The sequence below is a fragment of the Callospermophilus lateralis genome, chromosome 6, assembly GCF_048772815.1.
Source record: "Callospermophilus lateralis isolate mCalLat2 chromosome 6, mCalLat2.hap1, whole genome shotgun sequence".
In the NCBI taxonomy this organism is placed as follows: domain Eukaryota; kingdom Metazoa; phylum Chordata; class Mammalia; order Rodentia; family Sciuridae; genus Callospermophilus; species Callospermophilus lateralis.
In genome coordinates, this window is record NC_135310.1 from 120,291,759 (window position 1) to 120,317,281 (window position 25,523).

Here is a 25,523-nt window from a genome sequence, read left to right on the forward strand (position 1 = left end):
GGGTAAGATAGTAAATTTTATGTTATAGGTATTTCACCACAATCAAAATAATACACTATTTAAAAAAAAAAAAAAGTTTGTCCAGATCTAAGCAACCTAGCTTACATTGCTCAGTTAGGAAACTTGTTCATTCCAGGAAAAAGCGCCTGACTTGGAGATGGGGCTGGCGGCGTTTTACAAAGGATACTAATGGGGCGGTGTGGGGGCGGTAGCTGAGATTCGCAGAAGAAGGAACTGTGGCAGAGTTCCAAGTGGTATTGACCGATGAGGGGGCAGTGAGGAGAAGGGATGGGGGACGAACAGCATGTGTGCGCTACGAGATTAAGTTCAAACACATCTTCATCCAATAACAACCTGTATTTACATGCAAATGTATTCGCTTATGCAAAACAGCAAAGGTCTCTGAGGACAGTTCTTTAGTCTCAAGCTTGTGCAGTCATTGAAAAAGAAAAGAAAAGCTGTCCCTAGGGTACTCCGCGTCTGCCTCGCCCCTGGGAGCTGGGCGAGTTCCAGGAGAACGAAGACTGAATTGGTTGAGTTTGCAGATAACAGGGAAGCAGCGCCCCTTCCCGGAGAGCGGTGGGCCTCCGCAGAGCTGCGCATGCCCACCGGGGCAGACCGGCGAGTTTTAGTGCGCAAGCGCCAGCCGGCCTGCTGACTCCTCCCCTAGGGGCGGGGACAAGCGGCGCCCAAAATGGCGGCTAGCCGCTACCGCCGTTTCCTTAAGCTCTGTGAGGAATGGCCAGTGGACGAGACCAAACGGGGCCGGGACTTGGGCGCTTACCTGCGGCAGCGGGTAGCACAGGCCTTTCGGGAGGGAGAAAACACTCAGGTGACCGGTCGGGAGACGGTTGGGGCGAGGGGAGGAAAGGACAAGCCAGGGGCGGGAGAGTGGCGGTCCTGCGCATGCGCGTTCCTCCCACGGAGCACACGTGCGGTCCACTGAAGCCCTGGAATTAGGAGCAAAGCGCCCCCTCTTTCCACTCAGCGCTCCCACCTAGCTGCACTTTGGAATTACCGAGGGAGGATTTTAAAAATTCAGATGCCCTTATTGAATCAGAATAGCTGGGGGTAAGACCTTGGTATTTTTCAAAAGCGCCCCACGGGATTCAAGATGCTGTCAGGTTTGAAACCCCCCAGCACCTGTCTCAAGTGGTGATGCAGTTATAATATGGTGCGGTTACTTCGTAATGTGTACATTTTTTAGCCGATCCCCAATGATCTCCACTAGACCTTTGCTGCCTTCCTGAGCCCTTGTACGCTTGTGCAGCAGGTTTGGGTCCTCTACTCAGGACCTTGTCTGTGAGTAGTAGGCCTTCATCTAGGTTGGTGCTGTGCTCTGGATTTCATTCATTCATTCATTAATACAGCATTGAGCACCTACCATGTGCCAGAAACTATCCTGAGTGCTGGGGAGACAACAGTGAATTAGGTAGGATCTTACCCTCATGATTTTACAATCTAGTTCAGCACAAAGTGAACAAGTAGACCTAAATAAAACAGTTCAGACAAGTACTGTGATGGATATAAAATAGGGTAGCATGATAAAGGAAATATTAGCCTCCATAGGCCTTTCTGAGGAGGTGGCACATGGGTGAGACCTAAGGAAGGAGGATGAACCATGGTGTGCACTTGGGAGGGAATGGCGTTCTAGGCACTGGGAAGAAGGAAATTAGACGGGCATGTTAACAGAAAGAAAGCCCAGATGACTGGAGAGTGGTGAGTGAGGTGGACTTTGGTAAGATTTTTGAGTCCAAAGTGATCAGGAGCCAGGCACTAGAGCTTCTTAAAGGCTCTGATTAGGAGTTAGGTCTTATCACAGGGAAGGGAAAATCATTGGGGACATTTAGTCTGGAATTGATTTGACCTAATTTACTTTTTTTTCTTCCAGTACTGGGGATTGAACCAGGGGTGCTCTACCACCATGCTACATACATCCCCTAGTCCGGCGCCACCCCCTGCCCTGCTGTTTTTTGGGTTTTTTTTGTAATCTTTTGAGCCATGCCCTGGCTAACTTGATGAATCTGACCTTGAATTTGGCAATACTCCTGCCTCAGTCTCCCAAGTTGCTGGATTGTGGACGTATACCACCATACCTGGATCTTAATTTACTCATTTTTTTAAAGGGTTGATTTGGTTGTATGGGATTATAGAGAGCAAGGACTGAAACACTGAGGCTGGAGGGAAACCCACTTTGGGACTCTAGGCAAGAGATGGAGGTGGCTTAGATGAAGATGGCAGCCCAGGAAATGGAAGTAGGAGGATTCGGGTTGTAATGTGCAAATCATGTCAATGGGACTAATTCACTTGTTTATCTTATCCCATGTGAGGTAAAAGGAAAGAGAGGCCGAGGGTCAACACCTAGATTTTTATTTTTTTTGGACTGAGCATCTGGGTGTCGTTTACTAAAGTGGGAAAGACTAGAAGAGGAACATGTGGGGTGTGGCAAGAACATAACCAGTTTGACGTTAGAACATAAAACTTGAGATGCTAAGTGGATTGACTTCCAATTGGAAATGTCAAGTAGGCCATGGGATACTTGAGCCTGGACTCAGGCAAGAGGTCAGAGGTATGAAGTGAGATATATAACCCATATAATTGGAAGAAATGACTTGTGGAGCTTGGCCTGTCAAAACAGGACATGATTTTCTGCACCTTAGACCTATACAGATCCAAACCAGCCACCTAATAAAGCAAGAGCACACTGATTGAATTGTGGCATGGATGGAACGTTTAGCCCAGGACTTCTGGGAGGTGGGGAGGGTCATGCTACACTCAGGATCCTTACACCATCTAGATTTCACTGGCTCCCTATATATTTTTTGTTTGAACTTCCTGAGAATAGAAAGGATGCCATTTTTTTTAATGTTTATTTTTTAGTTTTGGGTGTACCCAATATCTTTATTTTTATGTGGTGCTGAGGATCAAACCCGGTGCCTCACACATGCCAGGCCAGCGCGCTACCACTTGAGCTACATCCTGAGCCCCAGGATGCCATTTTTATCTCCCTTACCCTCAATCTGTAGTATGATTTTTGGTACATTAAAAAAAAAAAATCATTAAATGTCTGAATAAATAAATAATTGATTATGGTTCAAAACTAGATGGAAAGAAATAGTGAAGAGTGAGAAGGAATATTTATTTCTATGTCATGAGTATTAAGAATCAGTTTGGGCTGGGTCTGGTGGTGCACACCTGTGATCCCAGTAGCAGGGGAGGGTGAGGTAAGAGGATTGTGAGTTCAAAGCCAGCCTCAGCAAAAGCAAGGCAACTCAGTGAGACCCTGTCGTTAAATAAAATACAAAATAGTGCTGGGGATGTGGCTCAGTGCTTGAGTGCCCCTGAGTTCAATTCCTGTTATTCCCCCCCCGCCCCCCAAAAAAAGAATCAGTTTGGAACTTTCATGTGGAACTGCAGGAACTACATAAGAGGGACAACCTAATCCTTAGGAACAAAGATCTTATAGATGGGCAGTCAGAGGCTAGATTCCTGGGGAAGCAAGAGTATAACAGTCATCTATTTGATTGTTAGTGTAAGAGCAGCCAGCAAGGAGGGGAGAGCTTTCTCTTCAGGAGTTAAACATCACCCAGGAAGACAGTTCCTGATCAGTTGAAGGCCCACACAGATTTGAGTCATAGCTCCAGATGCAAGTCATGGCTCCGCTGATAGTTCCTTAGCAGTTGATGAATGCGTTCCTGGTAGAGTGAACCAGTGCATCATGATGCCAGCAGGCACATTACTCAGAACTGCTGTCATAGTACCTCATCCTGATGTCACCTGAAAAATGCGCCTGGGCTTAGTAAATCTTTGTGATCATTTTTGGAGAAAACAGCCCCTTGCTGGAGTTGAGAACAGTACTGTGAGACACACTCACTGACACCCCCCAGGTCATATATAAAGACCTTGAGAAAGAAAGGTGGTTCTGGTTGACTCTTCATGAAACTGGCAGGAAGTGGAAGTATGTGTCCCCCCCACCTTGGTTATGCCACTTGCCAGGAAGAAGACTTCAGCTGGGGAGGGCAGCTCTGTTGAAGCAATCTTTTTGAGGAAAGAAGCAGGCAGGCCTTTTGGTGCCCTGACTTCCTTTGTAACTTAGAGGTGCAGACATGGAAAGAGATTTAATTTAATCCTTCATGTAGCCATCTGAGGTAGCTACTACTATTCCCATTCTATAGAGAAGGGAACAAAATCAGAAAAATAAACCACTTGGGGTCCCCCTGTAGCTGGTCAAGTAAGAAACGGGCCAGGTGTCCTAGCACTGGTCTGGCAGTGTCTCCGTTGAGCTTGGCCATTCTTCAGCTGCCACTTCTGAGTTATATCTTGCTAGAACAATCTCTTGTTCCGTGAGCAGCAGGCCTCTGCCTTCCCCTCATTCCCTGCTCTAACCATTTTGGTCCATGGTTAGTTTAGACAAAAAAAATTCAACATCTCCCTGTCCTTGCCCACCTGCTTTTCTTTGCCACACCTACTACCTCCCCAATGTGGATGAGAAGAAAGATGGACCTCAGTGGGACACCAGTGAAGAAAAGACCGGCCTACTAGAATACAATAATTCACGAATACCGCTGCCTCCAATTATTCCACCCCAGATTGCCCTTTGGGGAGTCTCATGGTCCACCCTGACCCACCAGGAAGGGAGGTAGCAGTGGGAAGCAGGAGCACGTAACACCTCTTACACCCTTTATCTTATTGTTCAGTTTTTAAAGTGCATGCTTATGGGTTTTGACCTCTTTAAATACAATTTCCTTAAAAGAATACATGTTCCCTATAGCACTGAGAGCATCATAAAAGAATCACAACATGGGGGAAGGTGGCAGAACAACTGTGATTGTTGACTTAACAACAGGGAAAGGAGCAGATCTTTCTAATGAGTTTATTATGTGCACAAGAAGCTTCCTGAAAGATCTTGACTGCACACCAACCTCAGCACGGGCCAGCTCTGGGGACAGCCCGGAAATACTGCTGTCCAGAGAGGGCGTGCCTGCTAGGTGAGCCATTGCAGTTGTATCCAGGATTAAATAATTGGTGCTGTTTGAAAGAAGTTAAACTTTGTCTTGAGTTTCTAGCAATATAAATGATACTTCCACCTTTTCAAAGGAGAATTTAAAGGTTTTTCTGTAGCTATCCAATGGAAGCCTAGTCTTTGACATCTCAAAGTGGCAGGGAATTTATCCCCCAGCTGCTTGGCACGTCCTGGCTGTAGTGAAGCCATCTCAGTGTTGCTCACTCCTATATATTGGCTCCTGAAGTCAGGTTTTTGAGGAGTGGCCTAAGAACAGGTTATGCTGTTTGTAGTTAGATCTTGAGCCCACTACAAAGTAGGATTGTGAGAAGAATCATCTCTAGGAATGAATGGAACCATTTCCGTCATTTTTCTCTTCCAACTCTGGGGGCAGAATGAGTAAGATAATATTCAGACCAAGAAGCTCTGTTCATCTGTGCATCTTTAAAGATGCAGGTGCTCCTCCTAAAGGGGTGAATTCTTGACCGCTTCTAGTGGTCACTACTTTACTCAAAAGAGCTTTAGAATCTGCTTGCTGCCTCCCAGACAAGTGGCAGGCAACTTTGTGAGCCTTCAGTGCCCTCTGATCCTTAATGTCCAAGGGTCCAGACTGTTTCCAGCCCTGCTTCTCACCACCCCACCAGAAGCCCCAGCAAAGGTGTCCTCATTGTCTCCTAAACTGGCTGTAACACAAGTGGTTCTTAACCTTGGAGACTCGTACCTGTGAGCCACTCTACCCCACATGCCAAAAACCCAAACACACAAAGTTTAAGAAGAATTTTGTGGCATCTCAGGCCCTTGAAGTCCTCCCTGGATTCCACTTAAGAGCCCTGCCTACCTTGGCCCTTGTCCTGAGCCTCTTTGTGCCTTGTCTTCCCAGTCACTTGTCTGATCCACAGGTCACTCAGGCTGAAGTCCAGAGATAAGGACTGCATACCCCTTATTCTATGCTGTGATCAAACTCCATCCCTCCCACCCACCTGCCCAGTCAGCCTGGCCTGGCAACAGCTCCTGTCCCACTCCCAGATATGCAGTGCCAGTGTTGTGTAGCTGTACCACTTAGTTCCACATAACCAGGGCATGGCTGTTTTTTTTATGTATATGCATCTTCTATCCTCAACTTGACTCTCAGCTTTCTCTAGAGCCAAGGCTAGGTCTTTTTTGTGTCCCCTACAGTCCCTAAGCAGAATATTTTCTCCATAGTAGGTACTCAAGAAATAGATAATCCAATTGAATTGAAAGGAGTAAGCTCCATAACAGAATGAACTCATTTCAGAAGTTCATTACCAAGTCATGAAAACCTTTTTTTCATAGATCCTCCTGGACCAAATCCAGCTCTACCTTAATTAGCAAAGCAATTTGCAACACCCTTTCCCAAAAGTGCTTATGTGTCCCTTTGTGTGACTAGAATAGGGTCTGCTGTACCAATTGCTGTCACTACCCAAAATTCAATTTTGAAAATCGAAATCAGTGCCTGCGGCACTGATGTAGATTTGTATGTATAAAAGTTTAATATGGTAAAGAGAAATTTACTGACGACTGAGCAGGGGAAATGCAAAAGGAGCAAAAATAGAGCTATAAAGGACACTTTGTCAGTTGAACATCTATTTTATTCACATTTAGGGAGCAGTGCTGAATTTTTCATAATGTTCCTACTGCTACCTTTTTCAGACCCAGCACTGCTATTAGTCCTAAAAATGTCTGTAATCTCATTAGGTGTGAATGCAAAACCAGGTAATTTAAACCTTGTCAATAAGACTACTTCTAAGAATACAGAATATATCAGAAAACTGTATATTTCGAAATTCAGGAGTGTTTGTGCTAGAGTCTGAATAAAGTGTAAGATGTATGTGTGTGGCAAGGCTTCTGGAATCTGTTGTCTCCATTGATAGCCTTTTAAGTAGGAAACAAGACTTGTTCAGTTGCTGACCTGGGGCTAGTGTGACTGTGGACCCATGGCCATGGCTCCATCTCTCCTTAGGCAACAAGAACTTCTAGAAATTGGTATACCTCAAAGTCCCATCATCTCCTCTGAGCTACTTTTAAAGCTTCATGTAGGCACTTTCTGACCTCAAATGGTACATTGGATGACAAGTCCATTTTTAGGACTCGGAGGTGTTTAGCTCCTTCTCAGATAATGAGTTGAGCTCCAGGCATTATGTCAACTGTCAAGAAGACACTGATGGCCTTTAAGAGGTTGAGGGAGTCCAGAGGGTCCTCTATTTTTGCACTTAGGCCTTCTTGCAGTTTTCTCTCACAGGAACAGCTATCTGTAAGGGTGCACCCCCACTACCACCTTGCATCCCTCTTTTCTGCACTGCCACCAGTTAGAAGTGGGAAGAATGACACCTTCTTCAGCATCCTGAAAGTGTGGAGGGAAGGAGCTAGGCAGCCCTCTGGCACCTCACCAGCAGAGCAGTTGAAGGAGGAGCAGAGGGGCACCTCCGCGGTCAAGATTGCTGAGGCGCAGATCTGGTGGAACATGAGTTTGATCAGGAAGCGGGGGATGGGAACCCCGGAAGTGCTGGAAGAAGGCAGGCAGCAAGGGATGCCTTTCCTGAGTGCTGGGCTGGGACAGTGATAGGAAGGTGCATATGAGTGGCCATCAGAGAGCAGCTGACAGTTGCTCATTCAGACAGCAGGGGTCATGAACCCCTCGGGTCTGACCATGGAGTACCCAGTGGCCCACCAGGAGTTGTCTGGGTCGGTCCAGACGAGGCCTCCATGGTTCTTCCATCTTCATTCCCTCCTCCAGCGCAGTACTCTAGTGTGCACCAGCCACTCTGACCCACGCCCTGCTGCCTTGACCCGTGACTGCTGCCTCCTGTTTCACCTGGTCCCTGCCTGGAGTGCACCCTTTCTTCTTGGTACCTTTTAGCCATTCTCTAGTACCTCTCCCTTGGCTCTCCAGCAGGATTGGTGCCCCTGCGCAGGCCCACGGCACCCCATACACCCTCCCTTTATGCACCAACACCAGGTTTGTTCTGAACAGCCTCTTTCCCCTTTTAGTTTGTGAGGTAGGGACCTGTGTCTGCTACTACGGCTGTTTACTGCTAATGATGGTAACAAACACTACCCCACCACCAGCGTTCCAGGCCTGGAATTCAGAACAGTCCAGGCATTACCTCATTTACCCTCACACCACCCTGGAAAGTAGGGGCTATTATTATCTTTTCTTTAAAAAGAAAGGTTAAGTCAACCAGCCTACCCCAAAAATGGCAACGTATGGGGACAAAGGAGGACTGAGGACCTGTCCCAGATGAAAGGAGGCTGGAGGTGCATGACAGTGGATTGCAGTAGGGGGCCCTCTGCTCTGCAAGAGGTGGATGGAGTTGTTGGCCACAATTGGAATGTGGACAGAGGATTAGATAATAGTGTCAGGTGTCCTCAGTATGATCATCCAGCTGTGGTCACTAAGAGAATGTCCTTGTTCTTAGAAGATATCATGGGGCCAATTGGCCTTATGCTTTTACTCTTAATGGATTTGCCAAAGAAAAATACATGTATTCAGATAGAGAGCAATAAAGGGAATGTGGCAATTATTATTTTTAAAGTATGTGTTGGTGTTGAGAAAGTGGTGCTAGTGATTGAACCCAGGTCCTGCCGTGCCAGGCAAGCGCGTTCCACTGAGCTACAGTACCAGCGCTGTTTTAAATTTTGGGACAGGGCTGTTAAATTGCCCTGTCTGGCCTCTAACTTGCAACCTCGTCTGCTTGTACTTCCCAAGCAGCTGGCTACAGGTGTGCACCAAACCTGGAGTTCTGTTGTCTGTAGAGGCCCTTGGCTGTGTGTGCTTCCTGAAGAATTAATGTGCCAAAGGTGTTCCTCCAAGGTGTGGCTGCCCACTTCTGTCTTCTTGGCCCTTCCCACCCAGATGCCTACTGGCAGACACTGGCCTCACACCTCGCTCAGTTTTGTACACCCAGATCCTGCCTTTGATTGTTATTCAATAGACACTGTCCAGTGCGCAGCCATCATCCTTCTTCTTGTCATGCAACTTCCTGGGCATTCTCCTGACAGTAGCCTGAACCAAGGGTGGGTCGGGCGGAACGAAATGATGGGCTGTCTTTATTTGCTGTAAAGTGGAACCTCATTTGACATGCATACAGAGGCAGAAGCAGAGTGGCCTTATTAAAACACTTAATTCCTGACTTATTCATATACTGTCTTCTTCAAGAAAGAATGCAAGTTAGGAAAAATCCATCATTTGAATTCTGGGAAAAAAATATAAAAGAAAGTTTTATTTTAGTGAGCTTTCACAATTCTTGAACAAAAAAAAATGTAAGGAACTATATAGATAAATAGGAGCAAAGATAGAGGAATGGGAAGATTAAAAGAGGTATGAGGGGAGAACCCTCTTTTCCTGAGTACATTGCCTATCTTTCCAGGAATTTCCAGCAGGGGCACCGCTGCCTCAGGCACCCAGAGGACCTGTAATTTCTCCCCTCTGTCCTCAAGGCCTTTGTCCTGGACCATCTCCTTTCTGGCAGGGCCCAGCTGGAGTCTCCATCTTGGGCCCCCTCAGCTCAACTGTCCCATCTGAAATCCTGCCTCCTGCAGGTTTCCCTCATAGTTTCAGGAGCTCCACTTACCACCAATGGAAGTGAAGGTGATTTTTTTTTTTTTTTGTCTTTCATTAAAGAATCTCTATTTTCTTCTTTATTAAAGAATCTCTGTTTACTACATTTCATATTGAAGGTTTAATACAAAAAGCTTTCTTTTTTCAGCCTAGACCTCAGATAGACTGGACTGGTCTGCGGTGTACCCAGCATCCTGCCTCCCTAACCTCCTCCCCTCCATCAATGAGGCCTCCCTCATTCCTGCTAGGCTCTCTTCAGGATTCCCGGAGTCCACACTGCCCCTGGCATTCCCTTTGTTAAGTTTGTCTTTCCAAGCCTAGGGTTTTTGTTGTGCTGGCCTAGGGGGTCACTAGCCACAGATGTTCAGCACATGTTTGTTTGCTGGTTGATTGATGGGGGTTTTCTGAGGTTTGGAGGTTGATGAGGTGGAACCCTTCTTCCGGAAAGGTGACTCCGAACAACAGGAGCTATAGGCCAGGTGTGCTCCCCACAGAGCAGAGAGGCTGTGCCAACTGCAGGCAGCTTCCTATGAATACCTCATTACCTATGGCCCTCCTTCCAGGTACAGATCTGTGTGGGGCTGGACTCCTGTGCTCACTTCTCTGGGCCTCTTTGTCTTTCAGATTGCAGAGCCTGAGGCCTGTGATCAGATGTACGAGAGCTTAGCACGACTCCATTCAAACTACTACAAACACAAGGTGAGTGGGCTGCGGGCTTTTACATCCCAGCCTCTGTTGGTGGGCCAAGAACATTGAAAATCTGATTATACAATGTTTTGTAAAGAATGGTGGTTTTCCTACTTTCAAATGTAACCAGCAATTTCAACCAGGCTAACAAAGGTGCCTTGTAGAGGTTTTAGGTCACCTAAATAAAAGCTTTTTAAAATTATGAATAACAGCCATATATTTTATATGCCATTGTGTGCTCCTGGGAGTGTGTGACAGCCATTGGATCTCTTACGTATTTTCCCATCCACGTTGATGGAACTGATACTTCACACTCTGTGATGAAGATGGGGTGGCTGGGAAAGCCCCAGCAGACAGAGCTGTGCTTTTGCTCAGCCCTGATGTGACTACTGTCGAATTCTACTTAGTACGGTTTTCCCAGACTTGAAAAATATGTTCAGTAACTCCACAAATAGACATGGCCAAATGGAAAGCCTACATTCTTCTCTAAATCCTCTCTACTAAAATGTGATCGGTGAGCAGCAACTTGAGCATCACCTGGGAATGAGTTAGAAAAGCAGATTCAGGGGCCCCACCCAGAACCCTGGGCCTCACCCAAGGAGTTGAATGCATTTTCTAGGGGATTTGTTTGTACATTCAAGCTGCCTGCTCAGGACCCTGCTGGTTCTAGCAAGAACTAGTGTTGACCTCAAGGTGGCGCTGCTCTTCTTGCCTCTGGATGTCCAGGGCCCTGATGAACTGTGGTCAGAGAGCAAAGCTGGTGTGCTGCAGAACTAATCTTCTCCCTCCATTCTTTCTCCTGCCCCTGTGCCAGTACCCCCGCCCCAGAGACACTACCTTCAGTGGCCTGTCCGTGGAAGAGTACAAACTGATCCTGTCCACAGGTATTGAAAGCACAGTTACCCTTTCTGGTTGGTTTATAAGTGATTCTTTTGAGTTTGAGACGCCTAGAGGAATTATTTATAAGACAAAGCCAAGGTGATGGAAAGCCTTTGTGGAATAGCCCAGAGGAAATTCTGAAGCTACAGGGCCCACGTTTTTTGGCTATAGAATGTAAAGAAGGTCAAAGACATGATTTGGAAAAGAAAATCTATCTTTAGTGCTGTTAATTTCAAAGCTGGGCAGCAGAGAGCAGGGGAATACTTATTTGCCAAATGGAAGTCATTGAAATCAGGATGGAAGGAAAATAATTTTATTTTTATGGTCCTAAGGGGGTCTTATAAACAATGAGGGTTTTAATTAAAACAAAAAGCCATTCAATAAACGTGTATGGGGATATCCGCTTATGAGTTATCTGACCCAGGGGACACAATCTGTGGGTTAGATAGGGGTCCCGACTGTATGTTTTGGAGTTATTGATAGACCCCAGTTAACAAGAAAGGAAACCCCCTGCCCAGCCCAGCCCCTCCCTACTTCCCCATATCCATTGTCACTGAAAGGAGGTGGGGGTGGGGGAGCCAGGGTCAAAGTAGGCAGGTACTGGAAAATTACTATTTTTATTGCCAAGGATATTATATACAAAAATAGGCTAACCTTTTCTGGGAGGGCATGGCCCTGAAACATTTGCCATCTGGTACTCTAGAAATTTCTTTTTCCTTCTCTTCTGGCAGCTTTCAGAAACTAAGTTTTGGGGATTTGACCTTCTAGAAAACTCTTACCCTTTGCAGCAGATTAAAATTTGGCGGTGTCACCTGCTGTTTGTTGTGTGTTGACTCTCAGAAAAATCAGGATAATTTTGACCAGGCAGAATCTCTTTATTGGCATTTTTTCCCCTAATTTCTAAATTTACTTCTATGTCCTTGTCCATATAATTACCAGGTGCCCACTGTCACTGAGAAGGCCCAGAGAGCTTAAGCAAAGTTTGAGCTTGAAATTAGGATGGGAATAAGTTCCAGAGGCCCTGCCTCTGCCCGTTAGCCTTCAGGAGGCCTCCAAGTGGGCCACAGGCAGAAACAAGGCCTGGGAGATGCTGCTCCCGCTGAGCTGCAACCTGTTCTGGCGGGGAATTCGGCCCTAGGAAATTTGCTGATAATTTGTTTTCAGGCAAGCCTCATATTTTTGTTGCAACTTTTTAGAGTAAGCTTATCAGATGTTTCTTCTGATGGGACAAGAAGAGACCTGTAGCACCGAATAGTGATATACTTTGAGGGCCCAGCAGCCATGTAGGTAGACAGGGATCCTGCAGTGTCACCAAAAGTCCCCGGGGGAGAGGCTGTACTCACAGCTGAAGTATAGTGCATGTCCCAATTTAGTCAAGAGCCCACTGACCACAAATGGTAATGAATATTTATGTTGCCTCTTTTGTTCAAAAAAGAAATTATTTTTCTCTGGAAGCTTTGTTAATAGATGAAAATTTGGACTATGAGAGTCAAAGCATATATGGGAATTAGGTTACCTAAATCTAAAATACAGGTGAAACTAGTTATCATGAAACAGTCCTGAAGACACCATAGACCAGGGACCTTCTGCTGGGGGAGAATAGTTGTCACAGCTGGTGAGAGCAGGGATACAATGGCGTCTAGTGAGTAGAGGTCAGGATGCTGCTACACATCCTACAACATACAGGACAGCCAGCCACAAAAAAAATTACCCGGTTCAAAAAGTCAACAGTGTGAAGGCCGAGACCCTGCTAGGTGTGAGTGTAGGGGTGTCTTCTCAAACAAGGGTCCCCCCAGCTCTCACCCGCCCTCCTGCTTTTAGAGTCGTTGCCTCCAGTATTTCTTTAATCCTTACAACTTTTGATGTTTGTGCTTTGTCCTCATTTTATAGATCAGGAACCCGAGCCTCAGAGGGTTCAGGGATTTGCTTGAGGGCCCCGGAGGGCAATGACAGTCAGGGATTCGGGTCCAAGTCCACTCCCCTCCCCATGTTGCTCACTCCGCAGCATGCAGTGGACCCACACCTCCAGGGCTGGATTCAGCTGCCCAACTTCCTAGCTGTGTGACCTGAGCAAGTTACTTATCCTCCCTCTGCCTCAGTTTCCAATCTGAAGTATGGCGATAGCAAGGTCTATGTGGAGTGGGCAGGTGTGGCAATAAAGTCACGGGCTGCATAGCTGACACTACGGTACCATTTCTTTTCCTTCTGTGGAACAGGCATGACCTGCTTAGATTCTGAGGGTGAAGAGGCACAGGTGACCACTGTGTGTGCTATGCTCAGTCACCATGAGCAGTCATTTCCTTATTAATCCCATGTAACCTGGCCTTCAGAGGCTGGTCCACACTTCTCTTTTTAGGAACACACTCTGTGGAAGCAGTGTGTGCTTGTCGGGGGAAAGCACGAGGGGCCATCCACGTAGTCAAGTTATAGACTTCAGCATCTCTCTTTCTCTCTTTGCCTCCTTGTGCAGACACTTTGGAAGAGTTTAAGGAGATGAATAAGGGCATGTGGAAGAAACTGCAGGAGAAGTTTGCCCCCAAGAGTCCTGAGGAGAAGCACAAGACCTGGGCCCGGGTCTTATCTCGCCCACGTACCTAAGTGGAGTTTCATATGTCGCCATTGTTAATAAAACCACCCGACTTCCCCCGACCCACAATTTGGAAATCTCACTCAGCTGTCACGAAAAGGAAGACCCCTCCATAGTAAGGCAGGTTTCTGTCCAAGCAGAGATGCTGTGTGAGTGTCCACCAGAAGGGGACAGGGAGGGAGAGCTCCTGGGGAGAGGAAGTGCAGGTCCCTCGTGGGCCTGGGAGGGGGCTGGCAAGGCCTCCACATAGGTGCTTCTTGACAGCCCTGGGAGCTGCACCTTGCCAGCAGGGTCTGGTGGCCCCAGTGGGGTTCTCAGTTTCCCTATTGTTATAGGAGCTGCTGGGAGGAAGCCAAAACCAGCAGCAAATATCTAAAAGGGCATCGTGCTGCAGACACAGCAGCTGGGAGAGGGACAGCCAAGAGATGTGAATCCTGTGTGTACCCGCTGCTGTGTGTACCCGCTGGCTCAGAGAAGGATGCAGCACAAACCTCTGCCCCTGGCCCGCATACTCAGTCATCATAAGGGACAGCAAAGTCTCGACACGCCATGGCCAGGTGGAGCCTCAGGTTGTGATTCAGTATAGGACAGGTTCCGTGGAAGGCCACAGGAAGAGGCCCTGCAGGCTATGGACAGAAGGCTATACTACCCCAGGGTATCTTGGCTTGTACTAGTAGACATTCCCATTCCCACTGCTGAGAGGAGGGGCGAGGCAGGGAGTAACACCCCTCTAGGTACAAAACAGGACTGGGCTCCTAGAGACCTTGGGGTGTTTTGAAATACACAGAGTAAGTTACAAAGAATCCCAGTGGAAACCAGAAATATAGTTTTGTCCGGGGAGCCCTTTTAGAAATCACAGATGTCGCTCAGAGCATCTCCTAGAAGTCCAAGAGAACAGATCATGTTCCTGTCCTCTGCCAGTTAATCCCCATAGTCCCCAAGTGAGTACAACAAACACATCCTTTTCAATGGACTAGATTTCTATTAATTTATTTAAGGAAATTAACATATTAGTTCTTGGGATAAAGGCTTTGTAAAACATTACACCAAAAGGAGAAAAAACAAGCAGTCAAAAAACAGCCACTCTCACACAGGTCCGACCTTGTCCCCTGCACACAACTTCCCCAGGAAGCTCAGGGTGAGGCCCAGGAGGAAGGCCGTCCATCCTTGAGTCATCAGGCTGCCCAGACAGGGTTGTGAGGTCTGCACACTGTCCCAGCAAATCAAGGCACAGGGGGAGCCGTGCAGCCACTTGGGCTGGACACACACCTGGAATAAGTTAAATAACAAAGCCCTAAAATTGCTAGGAACAGCATTGCCACCACCGCCCGCACAGGCAGGCAGCAACCAAAATGTAGTGCTTGGAGATAAAGAGGTGACCCCACTGCTAACCCGCAAAGAGGACTACAAAGGAATGTCAGTTATTGCTTTGAGGAACAGAGGTCTCAAGGACTTCCCCTAAGGCATTAAGGTAAACTGAGTCCCGGTGAATTTCCGAGTCTCTTATGGGCTCTAGGCAGGACTGTCAGCTCTAGGCTCCCCTCCTGCTGGTCAAAGCCTGGGCGAGAGAGGGGGCAACTGGCGGAGAAGGAGCAGGAGGCTGGGTGGGCACCTCGCCTTGAGAGGCTGATGGGCCCATCAGGCACCTGACCCAAGGGAAGGGGCAGTGTTGTTCCCAGTCACAGTCTCCAGTGACAAAGATCCCCTGTTGGGGCTTCCACGGCTCTCCTCAGCGGCTCATACAGTTCTGGACATCCACGAAGCCCAGGCGCTGCCTGCGTTTCCGCTGCTCTGTCATCTGGGGTTAAACAGATGCCTGGTCAGGCCGCCCAGCCCCCCTCCCACTGTGGGCCCAGCTGCTGTTCAACACTGGTGACAGGCCAGGGCCGCTCAGGGTGCTGCACAGATGTCAGCTTTCAAACCCTCATTCTCAATTAGTGTGTCACAACCCCCTGATTTGGTGCAGCTGGGAGACCACCCCACACTGGAGGAGGCGTTGCCTTATCGTGCAGTCACTGCCAGGTGCAGAGGAGGAAGCTCTGGGCGAGGGGACATCTAAGGTGCTTCAGACCCCCTCACCAGCTGACCCTGGGAGGAACTGGCTGCTGGAGGAGGAGGAAGGGCCCCAAGCTTCCACTTGGCTTTGTCTTCCAGGGGCGTGGGGCAGGGGTGACCCCAAGCCAATTCACAAAGGAATATTTGGGATCTACCTTCACATCCCAAGTTGGGGAGGCGCTGCGACACTTTGCTCCCCACCCACTTTATGGCTGGGCTTCCATCAGACCCCAGAGCTGGGCAGGGCAGGGCAGATACACACCTGCTCCTTGAGCTCATTGAGCTGGGCTGTGAGGTGGGACACCAGTTTCATGGTGGAGGTGAGCTTGTCCTGGAGAATCCGGATCTCATTCTGCTCCCCCTCGCCTTCGTTGCTCACCAAGGACATGGCCCGCATCCGTGGGAACCAGTCCAAGTTCTTGTTCTGGAAGAGACCACCAGTGGGGTGAGCAGGCTTGAGCCTAGTGCCGAGGCCTTGCCTAGGAAAACAGTGTTTCCACAGGAGGCTTTTGCCACACCCTGGACAAATTGTTTGCCAGGGATGTGTCACGGGAAAATATGAATTGACCTCCGTCCTTCCCAGCCAGAGGGAGCCAGCAGTGAACCTCTGCCACCATGACAGTCGGCCTTCCATTAGCCTGTTGACAGTCTGAGTCCTTTGCTGATACCAGTGCCATCTGTTACCCGAGGGTACAGCAAAGGCCTCTGCACCCAGAGCCCGAATCTCCTTCCTGCCTTCCTGACATACACACCCCAGGCCCCAGGAAGACTCGAGTCAGACAAATGGCCAACTGAGGGAGCAAATGGCTCTGCTGAGGAGGGCTGGCATCAGACACATGCCAGGCAAAGCCACATTTCCAGGACAGGAGAAAGGGGGGGAGGGGAGCAAGCCAGTTTTCTGGCTCTTGTTGCGAGCGGTGAATTCTCAGCCTAACAGATAAACCTGTACTCCAAGCCCCCTTCAAACCATGGACGCAAGAGACAAATAGAACTCCCATCGCCGCTGTCTGCACTCCCCCATGACTGTGGAAATTGAACAATACTGGATTCCTCTAAGCCTGCTATTTTGAGCTTTTCCCCTACTCCTTCGTGACCTGGGGCCAAGGAAGCTGCCCTCCCTCTTGCCAAGCTAGAAAAGGCCCACTCATAATCCCAGCAACTCCCGCTGGCTGAAGCAGAATCACAAATTTGAGGCCAGCCTGGGCAACTTAGCAAAATACTATCTCAAAAAAAGAAAAAAAGGGCTGGGGATGAAGCTTAGTGATAGAGCACCTCTGGGTTCAGCCTCCAGGACCATCCATAAAAAAAAGAAAAAAGTCCCCCTCAGAGTGACCCACAAAGCAGCAGCCCCAGGAAGTCTTCCCACTCCCACAGCTGCTCAGTATCACCAAACCCCAGGCCTAGGGCAACACTTGTCCTTGTTTGGGTGGACAGGTTTGCCGTGGAGTGCTTTCTCCTGACACCAGAGAGCGAGAAGGTCCCTTACAGCAGTGGGCAGCTGGCAGGGCTCTGTGCAGCCAAGAGCTGGCTCCAGCTGCTCCTTGCTCCCTGCTAGCCTTCCAACAAGTGTCTACAGCTGTCACCCTCCAGGCCTCCCAGCACAGTGCAATCAGATGTGGCCACTCCTCTCCAGGGCCTGGGGGCCATGGGAAGCCGTGCGTGGCCAGGAAGGCCTCTGGTGCACAGCCATTTTGACTCTAGAAAGCCTGGCTTGGAGCCCTGGGGCAGAGACCCTTCGGCCCCACACAGCCTTTCTTCTCACCTTGATCATCTGGGCCACGTAGCTCTCAGGGCCCGTGTAGTCCGTCCTGTTCTTCACACGGACCAGCACGATGAAGTACAGGTAGTTCCACATGTTGTGCTCCAGCTTGATGTGCTCCTCAAAGGACACTGTCTTATTGTCAAACTTGTCCCTCTCCAGACCTGAGGGAGGGTGCAGAGAGTGAGAATGAAGCCATCATCCTCCAAGAGCCATGGTGGGGCCACCTTGTGGAGGGGACAGGGCCTCTCAAGGCAGTGGGGACATTAGTTCTTTCGATAAACACTTCCAGCAGCCCACTCTGGACTATTTAGGTCACTCTATTTAAAGCACCAGCCACTTATCCATGGAGATCCTCCCCTGCCCAGCTGCAGCCCTCCAGCAGTGGCCGCTGGAGATTCGGAGCCAATGCCAGAATCCCTGAGCCCAGGGGAAGCAGAAATAGCTGGGTAAGGGATGTGTCCTGTAGGTGTTCTGCCCCTCAGTCTCAGGTGGCTGGTGAGGGGAAAAGCACTGGACTGAAATCAGAAGATCAAGGTCACTGATGGCTTCAGGTTCCTCATCTGTTAACTAAGGTTTAAAGTAATGGCTCCTGGGGCCCCTTTTCATTCCTTTCTATCACTCCTAATGCAGACAAGGCCAGCTCTCAGTTTCAGGATTAGCAGGCAGCCTCAGGCCATCCGCTCATGACAAGCTCTCCAGTGGCTACAGGAGGGGTAGAACTGAGGCTGCCAGCAGCCTCAGAAGACAACCTAGCCCCTGGGCCACCAGCTGCGCAACACCGCAGCAGGAAGCAGGCCTCACCACAGATGAAGCATGTGGTCTTGAGAATCTCTTCCTTCTTCTGTTTCTCGCTGCGCAGGTCAGCAAATGTGTCAATGATCACCCCAAAGATGAGGTTCAGCACGATGATGATGACAATGAAGAAAAACAGGAGGTCGTACACCACTCGGGCTGGGAAGAGAGACTCCTGCAGAGGCGAGACAGCGAGGCTGGGGCAGTAGTCCCCAAGTTCACCAGGTCAGGGCTGTGGTAGTGGGGGACCGACAGGGAAAATGAAGGTCTCTGGCTCCCAGAGGCTGGACGGATGGCAGTGGACCCCCACCCCGCTCTGTGGAGTGAGAACTGCAAGTAGAAGCCCTGAGTTTGGAGTTGGGAAGAGCGGGCCCAGACAGGACAGCAGGAGGGAGCCCTGCAGAAGGAGGCTGGCATAGGGAGCGGGGGCTGCAGGTCTAGGCTTGTTTCTGCCCCTAACTTTTAGTGAGGGGAAGAAGCAGCTCTGCAGAGCTGGGGCTGGGGCTCAGTGATAAAGTGCTTGCCTAGCATGTGCAGGGCCCTGGGTTCCATCCCCAGCACTGCAAAAAAGAAAAATATCAGCTCTGCACTTCTCTGCCCCACCCTCAGGATGCCTGGCCTCACACATTCTAGAAAGCTCTTTCTGGCTGGGAGGTAGCTTCTCACTCCCAAGCAGCTGGGGGTGGACTGCATTCAGGGCTGACTGCCTGAGCCAAATCATGAGGCCTCCTGATGAAGCCGACTCAGCTTCCCTGTGTCCCCGCCCGCCCCCACCCTGCTGCCGGCCTGCAGTGTGCCCAGCAGAGGCCACAGCCTGACTCACACCTTCCCTAGCCCTGGGGCGAAGTTTGTTTGCCAAGGTCTTTCCTTGTGGCATCTACAGTGAGCTGGGGGCGGGGCAGAGGTGGGAACTGGACAGCTCAGGAACAGCTTAGCTGGAATTGGCGGCCACAGAAAGCAGAGAAACTGGCACAGAACTGGGCGGGGTTGGGGGGCAGCCACCACTGGTGGTCCCAGCAGAACCGGGCTGCTGACTGGCTGTGACCCAAAGGCAGGACTCTTCACAGATGCTGATCTGGACAGGGTTTGGGCCTCATGGATTCGGGAGTGGGACAGAGGGTACTCACATCTTTGGAGGGCTTGCGGAGAATGTCACCCACGCCACCACCATTGCGTAGCCCGTGGTTCATGACAGTGACAATACACATCAGCAGAGTGTCACAGGCCCGCTCTGTGCTATCCAGCTCCTCATCCTCTGTGAGTGGAGAGCATGCTCAGACCCAGGCCACCTGCCTCTGCCCAGTCCCCACCCAGACTCCCACAAACATACCTCCCTCACCTTTGAGGGCCTCAGCCATTGCCACCCCAGAGACACAGTCCACCTGGTCTGCATGACACGTGCCCATAAATGCAGCCGCTCCATGTGGCATCCCTAGGGGACTGGCTATAGGGGATAAGGACAACGTCATAAGGAAGTCCAAATGCCCAGCCTTATCAGCCCCTTGGGTCTGTCCCCAGCATTACTTCCTCCAGAAGACCTCCCTTGTTTCTGTGTGCTCCCTACTGTGTCTGGCCACGCTGCAGGGTCCTCATGCCTCTGCCCCCACTGGGCTGTTCACTAAGGGCAGGGAGGCATCTCTGTACCCCTGAGCCTGGCACACAGGGAGCCCTTGCATACAGGCCTAACACAAATGACAGGTCATAAGGGGCTTTAGCACTCAACCAAGTGCCTCCCAAGGCATTCCTCCCCTCCATCGATCAGATTGGTGTGAGCTAGACCAGTTGGGAGGCTGACTGGTGTGAGCTAGACCTTCCCAGAATCCATCAGCAGGAAAAGGCAGGGAGCCTGGTGGGCATAAGCACCTCAGGTCTGTCCTGCCCTGGATGGCCCAGTCCCTTCACACATCCCTGCCCTCAGAGGAAGCCCCTGAGACCTCTGGAGTGGTTGCCTGGCAGCCGGTCCACCTCGAGGATGAAGTCATCCTTGAGGAAGAGGAAGCCCACAATGGAGAAGAGGTAGACAAGGATGAGGGCCAGCAGGGCAGTCAGCAGGATGGAGCGGCCATTACGGGTCACACTCTTGATGACGTTGAACAGCGTCTCCTCTCGGTAGATGAGGTCAAAGAGCTGCAGGGCAGGGAGAATCTCCCTGGGGACCTTGCCAGACCCCCAAGGGCTGCCTGGGCTCTGGATGATTTCCCACCGGCTCTGCCAGTGGGGCCTGGGCTCAGGCAGGAGTAACTGAGCTGATGGCCTTGTCAGGGGGAGGCTTCTGGAAGGAACCTGGAGTCCTAAGACCATGAAAGTATAGTGGCCCAAGGACAGTGAGAAGGTGGCATAGGCAGGCAGATGCCAGCCAGAGAGGGAGAAGGACAGCCACACAAAATACATTCGCCATGCACTAGGAAATACTCTAAGTGCTTTTCAAGGATTAATTTGTTTTCGTGCATTCTCACAGTAATTCTAGAAAGTAGAGGCTGTCACCTCCATTTTACAGATAGGGAAACTGAGCCATGGGCAGATAAGAAACTTATCCAAAGTTACACACTAGGAGCAGCCAAGCTGGCATGCAGACCCTGGTCTGGCTCCCAAGTCCAGGCTTGACCCTCCTTGTCCGGGAGAGCGGGGGCAGATGGGGGCCAGGCTGGAGTCGGGTGCAGAAGACTCTGAAAATCCTCCCAGCCCAGAAGCAAAATGGCTGACAGAGACATGAGTGCTGGGGACGCCCTAGCAGCTCATGAGAAGCCCCTCAACTGCTCCCCACCCCTGTTCAGCCCCCTCCCACCCAGCAGGCTCACCAGGATGCTATAGAAGAGCTCATGGGCGAAGAGGCCAAGGACACTAGTCAGGATGTAGCCCACGTGGTAGAGGAACTCCATGTCCATGACCATGGCCTTATAACCCCGGATGAAGGTGCCACGGTTGCCCACGAAGCTCACCACAAACACGATCTTGTTGGTCAGCTGGGGACAAGTGAAGGAGACTAAGATCAGTGCCCACCACCTACCTGAACTCTCTACTCCTGCCTCCAGCTCACCCCATGCCCAAATCAAAGGCTGGGCCTCCAGCGTGGTGAACGGGAGCTGACCCTGCTCAGCATGGGAGGCGTGGCATTAATGGAACTGTTTCCAAAAATGCATGGGATCCTGGGACTCAGAGCAGAAGACAAACCCCTGGGTGCTCCAGCTCCAGGAAGAAACTGAGGTTCAAGTAAAGGAGGAAAGGGACAGAGAAGATCTCCCTGGCCTTTACAGGGACTGGGTTAGTGCCTTGCTTAAGACACTTTATTTATTTATGTCAGGAAATTGTCATAATATATAAATTTTGATGGCTACCTGTGAGCAGTGGCTTTGGGCTGTGCAGAGCCAGCACAATGCATGACAGCCCTGAAGCCACTGCTCCAAAGTGCTTCCTGTCTGCCTGTCTGTCTCTGAGTACCAGATTCCCCCAGCTGCTGAGGGAGAGAGAAAAGGTACAGAATGGACCCAACCGCTAGTCTGCAATGAGCCTGGGACTCCAACAGAGAAGGGGTGTGGAGCAGAGCAGGCCTGGGAACAGTAGGCCAGCCCCGGGTCTGACTCAGGAAGGGGCCCCCTCGGGCACTCACATTGAGGGCACCCAGGATGTTGAGCGTGGGCCCAATGCCCAGGTAGTAGATGGAGCGCAGGATGAGCGCCACAATCAGGGGACGGACGCTGTAGCGCTTGGTGAACAGAGCCGCGATGGAGAAGCAGATGAGGATCCAGAAGAGCAGCGAGATGAGCGGGGAACCCAGCACACCTGGGGGCGCAGCAGGGGTGAACAGGGCTCGCGCATGCCCACCCAGCCCGACGCAGGTCTCAGGAACCCAAGACTCTCCCGGTTCTGAAAGCCTTTCCTTTTAAGTTCCCATTGCCTGGTTTTAGCCTCCTTTACTCCTGCATCTCTGGGCCCAGGGGAGGTGCCCTATCCAGCTGCAGCCTCCACATCAGGCTTCTGGCTCACATGGTTGTGTGTATGCCTGCATGTCCATGTGCCACCTCCCAGGAGACCAAAGATGCTGCCTGTCCCTCTGGCCACACCTGACTCCCCAGGATGGCCCACGAGCCCAGAGGGTAGTGCAGGGCGTTTCTTCCCCATCTGCACCTGGTCCCCTCAGAGCCTGGCTGGCCCTGAGGCTCTGGCTTAGCCCGAGGAGGGCCACGGTGGACTCCCAGGCCCTGCTGACTGACCCCTGGTCCTCACCTGTGGATGCCCCCTCCACATAAGGGTAGAAGAAGGCGATGATGATGTTGATGAACACCGCCAGGTTGAAGGAGATGCTGCCCCACAGGGTCATGCGGCGGGAGAACCAGTAGATCAGCGGCATGCCTGGGGAGGGTGCGGCACGTTGGTGGAAGGGGATCTCTCACTGACACCTGCCCACCCCGCTCCACGTGGGGCCCTCCAAGCTCCAGGCCCCACTCCAGAGAGAGCTGTGATTGGAAGAGCCCCTCTCCAAGGTGGGGGTGGGGTGCCAGGGGGGCCTAGGGAGCCTCAGCAAAGGACGCGGGGGCCGCCTGCCCTGCTCTGCCCCACCAGGTCCTTACTGCGGAGCTTGCGCTGCCACTCCATCTCGTTGTGCAGGAAGGAGGACTGGTCAAAGAAGTCGCTCACTTTGCTGCCCTGCTCGTCCTGCTCAGTGGTGGTGAAGAGCCGATGCTTGGTCTCCTCCGTCAGGAACTGGCAGATGCCGGGCACTGGGAACACGATCTGCTCCATGCTGCGGTCCTGTCTCACGATCTGGGTGCACACAAGCCTCGAGTCACACCTGGGTGAGGCCCTCCCTCAGCCCAGCCCCAGTGCCCTCTGGGCTCACCTCAATCTGTGAGGTATGGTTCTCATAATAGGCCAGGGGGTCCTCCTCCTCCTCCTGAGCAGGCGCTGAGGACTTGAGCATCTGTGACAGCTGCTTGTTGTTGAGGCTGAGCTGAGGTCAGGGAGGATGCCCTGGTCAGGCCCCACAGCTCCCACAGCCAGGCCTGGCACCAACCCCAATCTGCTAGGCCTGAGTCCCAGTTCCAACTAAACCCCAAGGAATGCCCCCTGCCCCTGCAGCAGCCCAGACCAGGCCTTCCCAACTAGGATCCAGCTCAGAGCATCTAGAGGTAAAAGAACCACAGCCAGAGACTCCTATAGGACAATGGGCACCTTCCGTCATGTCCAGGTGTGACCAGACCCACCCCAGATCCACCCTGGTATTGCGTGCACATTTTTTTTTTCCAGCTCTGGGATTGAACCCAGGGGTGCTATTCCACTGAGCTACATCTCCAGACATTTCTGTTTTTTATTTATAAATTTCTGAGGCTGGCCTTGATCTTGCAATCCTCCTGCCTCAGCCTTCCAAGTCTCTGGATTACACTGGTGCTCCATGGTGTCAGCTTGCTTCTACTTTTAAATCCAGGTTTTATCTGGCCAACTCCCATCCCAAGCCTTGACCCCAAGTTGTAGCCCAACTCAGCTCCAAGCTCCTCCCTAGTACCAAGCCTCTCCTCTTGGTTCCAGGCCCCATATTTTGCTCTTCCCAAATTCCCACCTCTGCCCTCATCCCAACCAGGCCCCTAGATAGATGCCATCCAATCTCCTGCCAGGCCAACCTGCTAGGCCTGAGTCCCAGTTCCTAGGTCTAAGCCCCACCCACCCCTACTTTCCCAGTACACCCACCATTGAAGAGATGCCCTCAGCCTCCTCCTCTTGGATGCGCCTCACAGGTCTCAGCAGGTGCTGCAGCTGTTTGTTGTGCCTGGAAAGCTAAGCAGAGGGCAGCGTGATTATTGGCAAGGTCTATGGGGGCATGGCCGCAGGGGTGGGGCCAGGTGGGGTCAGTACCTGTAGGGCCAGGATGTAGATGTTGTGGCCCACTTCACGTGGGCTCACCTCCGAATTCTCCCGCTCCTCTTCCTGCAGGTAGGCCTTCTTGATGACGTCCACCTGGAGGGGCAGGGCCTGCTTGAAGGCCCTCCTCCTGCCCAGCACACCCTGCCCAGGGCTGTCATCCCACCTGTCCCCCTCACCAGCTCCTGGGGCCGCAGGCTGATGAGGATGCGCTCGGCATTTTCACTGTCATGACGGCTCTCCATCAGAGCCAGGAGCAGCTTGGACGCATTGTCCTGGGTGGGAAAGGCCAGGGAAGCAGGCCCCAGTCTGAGAGCACCCTCCACACCCCCAACAACCTTTCCTCACACTAGCCAGTCCCCAAATGTGCCATGCCCTTCCAATCCCCCACCCAGGCCTATGCTCACCCCACCCTGTGAAAAATGCACACCAACCCCCAAACAGCCGGCACATAGGAAGTCCTTGGGTGAACCAAGAATGCACTTGCCTCTTAAGTGTGAACCCAGCGTGTTTGCTCACGTGTACTCTTGAGGAATGTAAACGTGCACATATTATAGGCATGTGTGTGCACATCATGACACGCTCACACACACACACAATGCCCCCACTCCACTCCACTATCACACTCAACACCAAGCCACACACGCACGTGTGCACAGGCATCCTCCTGGGCATGCTCACGTGAGCCTGCCACGGGCCTCACCTTGAGTTGCAGCACCAGATCCATCCGGTACTTGCACAGGGGGCTGATGTCATTGAGAATCAGTGCTGTGATGATGTCTATGCCATTGGACTCGTGAGTTACGATGCAGGTCTAAAGGAAGCAGTGGGAGACACAGGGTCCAGACCCCTAGGAACTGTGGTGGCTTCAGCGGCCTCAGCCTCTTTCCCTACCCCACCGGCTCCGCCCACCTACATGTTCACCTGCCACCCCAACTGCCGCCCACCCGGCCAGGCAGCTCACTTGGTTCTCGTGGCAGGGGCCCTGGCAGTACTCAGTGAGGGTCTCCAAGGTCTGGATGACAAGGCCCACATTGTCCTCATTGATGTAGAGCCCCAGCAGCCCCAGGCCCCCAGTGGTGCTGCCACACATGATGTCCAGGAACTGCAGCGTCTCACACACCAGGTTGTAGTTGGTCTTGTTGTTCTGACAGCGCAGGAAATTCTGCAGAACACAGATGGGTACGGCGGGGCTCCAGCTGCTGGGGGAGGCCCATCTGAGGACCATGGTCCCGTGTGCCGCAGGGGCAGGGGAATCGCCAGCACAGAGCAGGGTGGCCAGCCAGACGATGGGCACCAGCCATAGGGCACGGCCAGGGAGCAGGCA

At 51.3% G+C, this 25,523-nt stretch overlaps 2 protein-coding genes across 4 annotated transcripts in view; one reads left to right on the plus strand and one right to left on the minus strand.

Moving 5' to 3' along the window:
* Positions 1 to 671: 671 nt before the first annotated feature.
* Positions 672 to 13,803, plus strand: Uqcc2 (ubiquinol-cytochrome c reductase complex assembly factor 2). The gene is made up of 4 exons (XM_077109569.1): positions 672 to 832; positions 10,206 to 10,280; positions 11,083 to 11,152; positions 13,618 to 13,803. Exons 1-4 carry the CDS (start codon positions 695 to 697, stop codon positions 13,743 to 13,745), a joined length of 411 nt encoding a protein of 136 aa, XP_076965684.1. The 5' UTR covers positions 672 to 694; the 3' UTR covers positions 13,746 to 13,803.
* An 893-nt stretch (positions 13,804 to 14,696) lies between these two features.
* Itpr3 (inositol 1,4,5-trisphosphate receptor type 3) overlaps positions 14,697 to 25,523 on the minus strand; it is a 63,047-nt gene continuing 52,220 nt past the window's right edge. For 2 of the 3 annotated variants that reach the window (XM_077109670.1, XM_077109672.1), the window contains 17 exons: positions 25,161 to 25,361; positions 24,900 to 25,010; positions 24,376 to 24,471; positions 24,191 to 24,292; positions 24,026 to 24,112; positions 23,181 to 23,291; positions 22,912 to 23,104; positions 22,568 to 22,693; positions 21,951 to 22,123; positions 21,142 to 21,306; positions 20,278 to 20,470; positions 19,674 to 19,787; positions 19,471 to 19,598; positions 18,353 to 18,518; positions 17,552 to 17,712; positions 16,052 to 16,213; positions 14,697 to 15,532 (listed from right to left, as the gene is read on the minus strand). In XM_077109670.1, the coding sequence (XP_076965785.1) occupies positions 15,464 to 15,532; positions 16,052 to 16,213; positions 17,552 to 17,712; positions 18,353 to 18,518; positions 19,471 to 19,598; positions 19,674 to 19,787; positions 20,278 to 20,470; positions 21,142 to 21,306; positions 21,951 to 22,123; positions 22,568 to 22,693; positions 22,912 to 23,104; positions 23,181 to 23,291; positions 24,026 to 24,112; positions 24,191 to 24,292; positions 24,376 to 24,471; positions 24,900 to 25,010; positions 25,161 to 25,361 (2,358 nt within the window). In that variant the 3' untranslated portion in view covers positions 14,697 to 15,463. The remainder of the gene's footprint in view (positions 15,533 to 16,051; positions 16,214 to 17,551; positions 17,713 to 18,352; positions 18,519 to 19,470; positions 19,599 to 19,673; positions 19,788 to 20,277; positions 20,471 to 21,141; positions 21,307 to 21,950; positions 22,124 to 22,567; positions 22,694 to 22,911; positions 23,105 to 23,180; positions 23,292 to 24,025; positions 24,113 to 24,190; positions 24,293 to 24,375; positions 24,472 to 24,899; positions 25,011 to 25,160; positions 25,362 to 25,523) is intronic. The other variant, XM_077109671.1, reaches the window with a different exon arrangement.

What these genes read in the sequence shown, in the direction of transcription:
- Uqcc2 (XM_077109569.1), top strand. Translation starts at nt 695, where the DNA reads ATGGCGGCTAGCCGCTACCGCCGTTTCCTTAAGCTCTGTGAGGAATGG. An exon ending in GGGAGGGAGAAAACACTCAG is followed by an intron (nt 833 to 10,205) that starts GTGACCGGTCGG and finishes TTTGTCTTTCAG; the next exon opens with ATTGCAGAGCCTGAGGCCTG. An exon ending in CAAACTGATCCTGTCCACAG is followed by an intron (nt 11,153 to 13,617) that starts GTATTGAAAGCA and finishes CTCCTTGTGCAG; the next exon opens with ACACTTTGGAAGAGTTTAAG.